Here is a 10,667-nt window from a genome sequence, read left to right as displayed (position 1 = left end):
TGCATTAAAAGATGCGTATCTTCTAGGAATAATGAGATGAAGCATAGCAGTGATGCTGTCCTCCAGGTAGACCATATATAAAATACAATGTTCAGTTCTGTGAACCACAGGTTAGCTATTACATTGATAAGCTTGGGTACACCCATAGGACAGGAACTAGGAGAGTTAAGAGCCATGTCATTTAAGGGTTAGTTGAAGGAAATGGTGATTTTTTTTTCTGGGTCAACTGATCCTGTGTTACTTACAACCTGGAGGCTTCTAGAATCCCAAGTTATAGAGGATGAACTATGTAAGCTCTGATATAGCAGGCAGAATACTTTAGCACTTTGAGAGGGTTTATAAAGTACAAGGCTCCACTGATTCATCATTCTGGCTTTAAGTTTGGAAATTTCCAATCATTTTCTCTCAAGAGTCTTGCTAAGGTGGTTCTCCAAGTCTCAGAGGAATCATAGCAGAACCTATGTATACAGTTGTATTTGTAGCAATTCCTTATAGGGTGGCAAAAAATGGAAACTGAGAAGGTGCCCATCAATTGGGAATGACTGAAGTTATGGCATATGAATATAATAGAATACTCTTGCACTGTAAGAACTGATGCAGGAGTGGATTTCAGAAAAGTCTGGGAAGATTTATATGGACTGATGCAAAGTGAAGGGAGAAGAACCAGGAGACCAGTGTTCAAAGTAATATCAATATTGTAAAGATAATCAGTTGTTAAAGACGGTAACTTTGATCAACACAATAATCCACTACAATTTCGAAAGACTCATGAGGAAACATGCTATCTACCGCCTATCTACATAGTTTTTCTCTTTCTTGTTTTCATTTGTATTTTTTTCAGAACATGGCTAATGCAGAAATATATTTTGAATGACTTGATTTGTATAATTACTACTGTATCTCTTGCCTTTCCAATAGGTGGGGGAGGAAGATAATTTAGAACTTAAAGAATAAAATGGAATTTTAAAAAATCATAAGTAGGAGGAGGTTAGGTAATCTCCACCACATCTCCAGATGGCTATCACCAGTTCTTCCCCCTGCAAGGTTTTTCAGAGATTCTGCTTTTGGTGATAATATAGTCAATTCCCTTCTAGGAAAGGAGTGTAATTCATTGGTGCCATCGAAGAGTAAAGACAGTAAGCTGTACCAACTATTTTAACTCATTTATTTTATCGTTTTGAGCTGGGGCCTCTAAGCCTGAACACACAGAAGAACACTTTTAAGAAAAATGACAGCCCCAAATGTGCAATTCTGCATTCATTTGTTTATAAACTATCTGAAGATGTTGTGTTCCATGAGGGAGCAGGAGTACAGAGGGAATTCAATTTCGGATGTGGAGTGTTCAGCACCAGGACAGATGCTCGGGCTTTAGTATGACATTAATCCAGACAAGATCTCAAGTATGGCATATTTTTATTTAAATACGTGTGTACCTGTATATAGATGTCTGTGCGCATGGGGGCATATATGTGTGTATGTTTGTACTCCCTATGGCTTTGTCCCTGGATAGATCAGTGACTTGATGAAAATCTCAAGTCTAGAGAATGTCATGAGTAGCAAATGACCCGAGTTTTTTTTTTCTTTAGAGGACTCAACATCGTTTCTCAAACCAAAACCAATATTGAACTGATGCTGAGGACACATGGTCATCCCCAGCTGATTTTATCTGGACTCATGAAATTCAGCTGAAAATAGTCTTAGAAATGTAGAGGAAGTTGTTCAGGTGCTTGTCCCATCCATCCCCCAAAGGATGGAGTTACAGTACCTATTCACCTAAGGCATAAAGATTTTATAATAACTACTGTGCCTGTGTTTCACAGAAAGTAGTCATCAACCATACAAGCACAACTTCCCTATTCTTTTCACTAAAAAAATTAGCTTGCCTCTGACCCGCGAATCCTTCTGATATCCCTGTGTTAAGTGAGTGAAAGATAAAGGCAGGCAAGGCTACCCTCTCATTGGTTTCCCAGCTGACAAGGAAGGGGTTGGCTATTGGAACTATGAAAAGCTAAGTAAAAGGATGATATTCCTTAGCTGGTGGAAGAGCAAAATGCTTGCTTTGTGAGACTGCAAAGGATATGTGCCAAGACCTAGTGTCAATGACTCCTCCTAAGGTTCATGTATCTTCTTCCAAATAGCGACTAAGTTAACCATTCTTAGACTAGGAAAATCCAGAGGTCAGTTGACTGGCATACACACACATATACCCCACCACGCTCATATACTCGACATTTAAAAATCCACTATATTCTTGCCTGCTTTTTTTCACAAACAATTCTTCCACATTTATTATCCCATGACATATTGAACTTTTTAGTGTTTTATCTACTTCCCTTCCCCATCCCTATCTCCTCTCCATCACCCATTACTCTGTAACTATCCCTTCTATATCACAGCCTCTGTATTCCACAATGCTCCCCCTTCCTCTGCTTCCCTCAGTCTGTATTCTCTTATCTCCTGGCCAAGGAACTCTTCGTTTCTTCCTTCTTCCTGGTTTTTCTGGTCTCCTGCTTTTCTTTTATTTCTTCCAGTCTGTTTTTGATTTATTTCCTCTTTGTCTCCCATGCCACCTGTTTTTCACTCTTCCTTGTCTCTCTGTTTAAGGCAGGATAAGATCAGGCACTCTAAGCAAACACTGACTCAGAAAACAGGGGTCCTGCCCGGACAACCTGTGAAAGCTTGAGTTAGTTGGGGGATAGCTAAGCTAAGGGCAAAGGATTAGAATCTCCCTTCCTGAACCGGTGCCCCTCCACCCTGCAGTGGTGTTGGAATAAGGAAGGCAGTATGAGGGGAATCATAGGATCAGAAAGGACATTAAAAACCATCTGCCCATTTATCAATAGGGAAACCGAAGTCTAGAGGGGGTAAGTGATTTGTCCAAGGTCACTCAGAGAGTTACGGGGCTGGGATTCAACCACAGACTCTCTGACTCCAAATATAGTATTTCTCTCCCTTACCTCACATCTCATCATTAGGTTTCATTTTATCTTTTCCCAGGTTCTGCCGTATAGCTGCTGTTTTCTCCAAGTGGCAAACATATTTTGGCACCAAATCTGCCAATGTATCCTTGTGGCCCCTGTCACTTAGGATGTCCATGTGGTTATAAAACCATTTGCTTCAAAACAGAACTGAGAAATAAGCTGATCTCTCTTTTGAACCTCTCCCAGGTGTTGTTAGTTATTAAAAACATTTTAATCGCTAAAACCAAAATTTGAGCACTAAAATAGGACAAAGAACTCAGTGTAAGGCAGCGTATCTGGAAAGCATAGCCACCCCAAAGACCTTGGAGCCAAGATAGGTGAGGCTTTCCTATATGCTCTTTCCCATGCCCAGTTTTTCTTCTCTGTTTCCCTTTCCCCATTTTGATTTCTTTTCCACTTTTACTTTCCTTTTCTTACCGCTATCAGTCTAGCTTTCTCAATTTGCTCTCCTCCTTAACTCTTTGCTTTGGCTGAGGCTTTGCACAAGCTAAGACACCAGGCATGGTTGGCCAACTTTCATCACTCATGAGGCAGAAGGAAAGTTCCCAAGTCACATGATGGAGATGGAGCACCTGGGAGTCATTGGCCTCTGTGATTTGTTTCCTTTACTGTGGCACTTTGATCCTTGCCCTGTTCTACAAGTGGGGATTTCACACCAACCTTTGGCTCCACATGAGGGCTGAGTGTGTGGTGCCCACCAACCTGGCATAGCGCTGATGACAAGATGGGCGTGAACTGGGTCAAGTGGGCAGGCCTTTGTGGGCTTAACTTAGAATTTAATCTAATCTCGCTTATCTTCAGGTGGGCAGAGAGGTAGTTTAACCCCATTGTAGCAGGGAAGACATCATGTCATCTTACTTTCAGGGGTGGGATCTACCCAATGTCTTGAAGGTTGACACTCAAGAGCTGTGACAAGAGCTACATCACAAGAGGCCCTGGACTTCCTCTGAGAAACTGCTGGTGTAGACCATTGCTCTATGTGCCAACTTAGTCTCTGATTTTATAGAGGCAGCCATCAGGGTAAGCCCATTTGTACCCAAGAGCTGGGGCTCAAAATGTTTTCCCAATCATCAATTTTAGGAAGCAATAGCTTTCTTAATATTAGTGCTGTATGGGAGAAAGAACACAGAGAATTGTTTCAGAGGGGATACCTCCACAAATGGCCACCATCAAGGAGAGGATAGAACAGGAGTGTAAAGGATGCCTTCCTATCTGAACTCCCCCAGCATAGGATAATAACTACACCAGCACCTGAAAAGGATAAGATCACAACTGAGGTCCCAAAAAGGTATCTTGGAAAAACCACCTCCTTTCATCCTTCCACTCAGAAATGTTAAAGCAATTGATCCCATTTCTTTGAAGGACAGAACCATCTTCTATGACTCAAAACAATAAAGGACCTTCCAGTTCTGCCAGTGAGGAACCAGAATAAGGAGGGTACCGAGTAGCACTTTATCCCAAGGATTCAAGCTGGGTTGAATGGGCAGGATAGAAAGCAGGAGAGGAACAGCTTATAAAATGCACATATTCATATTGCATATGGGATACACCTGGATGGTGTACATGGTGCATACATAGAACAGGTCATACAAAGCCACCATGCCCTGATTTGTGCACTGTGCCCAAGGAGAGCACAATTTCTCTTGAAGTCTATCAGGATGCCTGATCAGTTAGGGAGGAAGGCAACCTCTCTCTGAACAAGGCTTTATAGATAAACTAATGACTTTCTTTAAAGAGTTGCTCTAAGAGACTTTCAGATCTGATCAGATTGGATCAAAGTCATTTTTTTTGCTTAATATTTTAAAGTCCCTTGTATTTTCCAAACCAGAAGATCCATACTGAACGTAATTCCTGGGAGAGTATTCCATCCCAAACACATGGAAAGGAAAAAAAACCTACAACAGGAGGTGTTAGTTCCTATTGGGAACATCCTTAACAAAACTGTGATGTGGGGAAATGGGTAGGAAAGAAAGAAGCTTCATGTTAGATGACCTTTGTTGTCTGGCTTGGAGAGTGAAGCCTCTCCAATGAGTCACATTCATGAAACCGGGGAGTTGCCACTTCTACGAGGTCAGGTCCCACTGAAGAGAGTGGATAGTTGAGTTAGACCACTTGGCTTTTCTCTTTTTCCTGTTCCTTGAATCTGAAGCTTCTTGCCACAATGGAACATCTCTTACTCTAATGAGTCTTGGGTCTATTAGGGCACCCAAGGAAATCCAAGCACAGCTGAGAGTGGCTGGTGAGGGGAAACACTCTTCTCAGTAGGCTGTTCATTAGGTTTGGATCAGCACAAAAAAAACAGAAGCAGGAAATAGCCCTATTCAGTGCAAATTCTTCCTGGTTCTCTCTGTCTCCCACAATAATGATTAAAATAGTGATGACGACTGTTTGTATAGTTCAGTCAGTCCTGAGTTGCAACTGGCAAACTCCATGCTGAGCATGTGCCTGAGGATGGTGTAGAAACATGAGGGAACAGAGCTATTACTGAGACTCCTGCCATTAGAGTTCCAGGTCGCATTTTGATCCTTCCACCTCCAAGGCGCTCACTTCAGACACTTGCCTTCAGTCACTTGTGCCTCTCTATCCTTATGTGTGCAACGTCCAGTCATCCCTCCCTGTGGTTCTTGTAGCCAGTTTGCCAACACTCACTGCTTTACTTCTCATCCTCATCCCCCTCACTCATGCTGCTGATGGAGGCTGAGGCTGCTTTAGGGGAAGAAGGAGGAGAGGTTTTGTTTGGGAGCCATGGGAAAGTGGGAGAGGGGGAGCGGGAAGGAGACCGACCCCTTGTTGGACTGCTTGTTGGGCTTTGCCTTGGTGATAATGCCTGGAGCATCCGTCCGCTGCGTTCTTGGAACATCTGTTTCTGAAAGAAATTTGAGAAAAAGGCATTTGTTACTTGTTGAAAGTCATGGAAATAGAGCTTAGGTTTATAGAGGAAAGACAGAAAGGATGTCTTCCTTTATGGATAGAATTCCAAGAGCATGTGTGCCCTCATACTTGCAGATGGATGCACCCTTGCATTGAATTAATTATATTCCATCACTTTATTTATGCTCATTAACAAAGTAAGATTTAGGTGGAGTGAAATATTTATATCTGTAGAAAGATGATAGTATATTAAATGTGGTCCATTGATCCAAAGTACCAACATCCTCTGAACCTGGTATCCATAGTAGTGCTCAAACATCCAACAGCTGTTTCCACGTCTCATACCTTGGCACAAACTATCCCTGGAGCAGAACCAGGAGACACAGTTACAGCTATATTGCATGATGACTAACTTTGATAGATTTGCCTCTTCTCAGTAATGCAAAGTTCTAAGACAACTCCAAAAGTTTTGTGATAGAAAATGAGATCATACTGGTAAAGAAGCACTTAGCACAGTACTTGACACATAGTAGGTACTCTATAAATGCTTACTCTTTTTCCTTTCTTAATCAGTGATGTGACAATAAAACACTTTGAGCCAGAACTTGTCGATCTCCCTGGCTAAGCTACAAATTCAGGCTGTGTTCCTCTTTCTAATGTATGAGACATAGAGATTTGCTGATTTAGAGCAATCTGCCATGATCCCAAAGCAGAAAAAAGTGCCTTCAAAATATTACCTTCATGAAACCTGGCACTCATTTCCTGCCAGAGAGGTGACAGATTTAAAGTGAAGGGAGACAAACATTTTCCAACATGACTAGTGTAGAAATTCATTTTGTCGACTATGTTTGTTTCTTTTGATGCTTACCATGGAGAGGGACATTTATTGACTCAATGATGTTCAACAGTGGGGAGAAAGGGATAATGGAAAGGACAAATAAATAAAAGAAAAAAAGAATTATGAGTATCAATGTCATCTAAGACACCATATTTTGAGAAACTTTAAACCAAAAAACTATTCAACATGTTAATATAATTATTAAGGTTGTTTTTATGTTACAAATATCTCTGTGTTACATTTTATTATGTTTAAGGTTGATTTTCATGTTAATAAAATTGTAATAAATTCCAAAAAAGGAAATGAAAGTGATGTAAAAATAAATTATAGATAGATAGATAGATATAGAGATAGAGATAGAGATATACATACATAGAGGACCATGACATCAGAGAAATGGTGACATGACTTGCACTTGACTTTGTTTTGAGGGAGGGAGGGCTGTGCAGGTCACCAGCCTCATTTTCTCCTCCTGAGCCATCTGGATCCAGTGACTAGATATCTATCAGGATAACTGGAGATGGCCCAGGATGCAATGGGAGACCTTGGCCCTTTAAAGGGTAAGGTCTTTTCAGGTACTAACTTAAAGTGAGGTAATGTCCATTCAGTGAATAAGCCTCTTTAAAAATATTTTGTACAATAATTTTGTACAGTTTTCTTGTAGTATGTATATTTTTCTTCTACATCCAGACAGTATAATTCTCAACAGGTCTATAGATAGAATGACAGTTAAGAAGTATGTGGTGAATACTGCCCAAAACCTAACTTTATTTATCAACATATGTGTCAATAAAATGCTTAAGGAAAAATGTCATCTTCAGATGAAATGGATTTCCCTCCTCTGAACAGAGTGGGGACAGACCACAAATTCAGAATACTGCATTTATTGACAGACATGGTTGACATGTCAGTTTGTTTCCCTTTGTTGCAATGGAGGGTTCCATAAGTCAACAAATATTTATTAAGCCCCTGCTATATAGGAGGCACTGTTTTAAGCCCTAGGGATATAAATCCAAAAAAAGAAAGACTCCTTGCCCACAAGGAACTTACAATCTAATAAGAAAAAACAAAGCACAAAAGAGAAAAGGAGGGGGTGGATACCTGAAGTGGGTACCTCTAATAGGGATAGTGTTATTGGAAAGAAATAATGATGCTAAAGACAGCAAGAAATCATCATGACAACATTTTAAAAATATATCATCTGCCTAATTTGAGCTGATGGAACCCAATGAAAGAATATCCTTTGAAGCAGGAGTTGAAGACTCATTCTCAGTTTATTGGGCATTTTTTTTCATCCCAAGATGCCACAGGTGCAAGGACTACCCATCTACAAAATCATAAAAGAACAAAACTAGACTTTTTAGGTCAGAGGAAGCCACTGAGTCCCACAGAGTTGGAGTGATTTGCCCAAACCTCACTGCTAGTTAAGTGACAAAGCAGAACTGTCCCTCAAGAGGAAGGTGCCAACAGTAACAGAAACCAAGGATCCCATTTCATGTGCTACGATTCGTCCAGCGTTGGTAGCCAGTCATCTCACTTCTTCCCTAGAGATCTTCTATGTTCATCTTCTAGCCTTATTCCAACCTCACCTTAGATCTCAGGGCAGCATGGTGAAATGGAATGAGCACTGACTTTTCAGTCAGGAGACTTAGCATTGCCTAGGTAACTTTGGGAAAGTTGCTTTACTCCTCCGAGGCTCAGTTTCCTCATCTACCTTTGGGGATAATAGCATAGCCATTATTTACCCTTTAGTGTTATTGGTGTGTTGTTGAGAGGGAAGTTTTTTGTAAATGTAATTCTCTATAGAAATGCAAATTTTTGCCAGGTCATTACTCTAAAATGGGCTAGCACACCGCTGTGTATAATTTTTCTTCCTAATGGGACAGAACTACTATTACATGCTTTTTTTTTTAAGCCCAAAGCACAGTTTCAGAATTAGTGACTGGTCTTTGGAACATAAGCAACCCTGTTGATTATGCCCTAGACGCTTCTACTTAAATGGCACCTAATCTTCAGTAACTGGTAGAAAAAATAGCAACGACCACCTCGTATCAAGATGATTGGTCATTTGTACTGAAAGACAACAAATTCATCTAATAAAATCAAATGGGAAAAAAACGGTGAGAGAAGTTAGGTACAATGATATTCCCCTGTATTTTGTCCATCTGTGAGACAAAAATCAAATGCCAAAAAGATTGGGTAGTCTATTATTAATACGAGCTTTCAGAAGCCTTGAACTTTTGGAAGGCACTTAAAATATGTATTTTATTACTATAATCTTTGTGTATATTTTTTCGTGTCAGCCATTAGCCCTCCACTGTGAATGGATTTGTCAGCATTTCCATTAGCAACTCCCCCCCCACCCTTTTTTAAAGAGAACTCCATATAACTTGTTCCTGACAGTTTGACTCAAGACTCTCAGTGAGACTGTTCTGTTTAAGAGAACGAAAGATTTTGAATCATTAAGAAAACAACAGCATGGGACTTGCATTTACTGTTGTATGGGTGCCAAATATTTCTCTAAACAGGTTTTCAGGCTCTTGTAACTGATTTCTTCCTAATTTATTTTTGCAGTGTGGGACACATAAAAAGCAGATGAATTGAATGGTCTTCAATGCGCTTCCTGGATAAAAAAGCATTTTATAAATGTAAAAAGGCAATTTCCTTTGCCTTGATTTCTTGATCTGTAAAATAGATACACTGCTTCCAGCACTCCCTATTTCACAAGGTCATTTTAATATTCCTTGAATATAAGATAGTAAATGTGAAAGTGCTTTGGAAATGGGTTTTGAGCAGAGTTTGGGTTTGTTTTCCTTTAAAGGCAAGGGTTAAAAACCCTGAACAGGAAGGAAGGAGGCCCAAGTTCAGATACCAGCTCAACACTTTTTACATATGTGACCATGGGGTGGGGTGGGAGGAATCACTTATCCCATCAATCCCAAAGGTTCTTAACCTTTTTTGTGTGTGTCATGGACCCCTTTGGCAAGTCTGATGAAGCCCAGAACCCTTCCCAGAATGTTTCTAAATGAATAAAACAAAATTCATTGGATTAAAAAGGAAATCAACTACTTACACTGAAATTTAGTTAACAAAATTTTTTTTATTAAATATAAGAGCCCCACGTTAAGAACCCCTGACAACTTCTCTGGGTCTCAGTCTCCTCATCTGTAGAATGAAAATAATAACACTCATACTACATATCTCAGAGAGTTGTGAGGATCAGATGATATGATACATGTGTGAAAGCCCTCTGTAGCCATAAAGCATAATGTACATGTGAGCTTTTCTTGGCATTATTGTCCAACCACCAAGAGATGGCTGTTCTTGGGTTTGGATCTAGCACTTCTTAACTTCACGCTGAAGGTCGTCGCTCAGAGAAATATTAAGGTCCTGGGAAGCCTCCTGGAAGGTTGAGCCTGTCTGTGGTTCTCAGAGTAGAAGCCTGTGCAATTATGAGATGCAATAAATGTTTTATTTCTGGATTTAGAAGAGGGCCTAATTAAGTGTCGTACACTTAACGGGTGCTCCATGAGATCTGTTGACCTGGAAGTTCTGCCCGACCTGGTTATCCTCATTATACAAACAAACAAACAAACCAGTCTACCCCTTCAGCATTCTTCTCAGCCTCCAAAATGGTGTTTGGACCCTGTCTAAGAGCAGCTTACGTTTGCTAGTACTTCATTTGCTGGGAATGCACACCCTCTATTTTAAGAAGTAAGTCCCAGCCCCCAAATCCACAAATAAAGAATTATTATAATAATAGCATATTCATGAAAAGCCAATTACTTATCTTGGAGTTTAACATCCTTGTAACTGTTCCTGTGCTTTTAATGTCAACAGAAAAAGCAATGTCGAACTCTGGTTGATATGGCAAATTAATGTTAATAACAGTTTTGACATGAATAGCACGTTATTTAAAAAAAAAAAAGAAAGAAAGAAAGAAAGAAAGAGAAGCCTCTTGTCTCCAAGCTGGGTTT

The 10,667-nt window shown here is 40.1% G+C and overlaps 1 protein-coding gene across 2 annotated transcripts in view; it reads right to left on the bottom strand.

The window, feature by feature from the left end:
* Window positions 1-1,153: 1,153 nt before the first annotated feature.
* PCYT1B (phosphate cytidylyltransferase 1B, choline) overlaps window positions 1,154-10,667 on the bottom strand; it is a 105,842-nt gene continuing 96,328 nt past the window's right edge. The window contains exon 8 of one of the 2 annotated variants that reach the window (XM_072615238.1): window positions 1,154-5,847. In XM_072615238.1, the coding sequence (XP_072471339.1) occupies window positions 5,635-5,847 (213 nt within the window). In that variant the 3' untranslated portion in view covers window positions 1,154-5,634. Of the gene's footprint in view, window positions 5,848-9,770; window positions 10,133-10,667 lie in introns of those variants that run through there. The other variant, XM_072615239.1, reaches the window with a different exon arrangement.

The sequence above is a fragment of the Notamacropus eugenii genome, chromosome 5 (assembly GCF_028372415.1).
Source record: "Notamacropus eugenii isolate mMacEug1 chromosome 5, mMacEug1.pri_v2, whole genome shotgun sequence".
Lineage (NCBI taxonomy): Eukaryota > Metazoa > Chordata > Mammalia > Diprotodontia > Macropodidae > Notamacropus > Notamacropus eugenii.
Note: the sequence above shows the minus strand (reverse complement) of the source record. Positions and strands in the feature narration are given on the sequence as shown.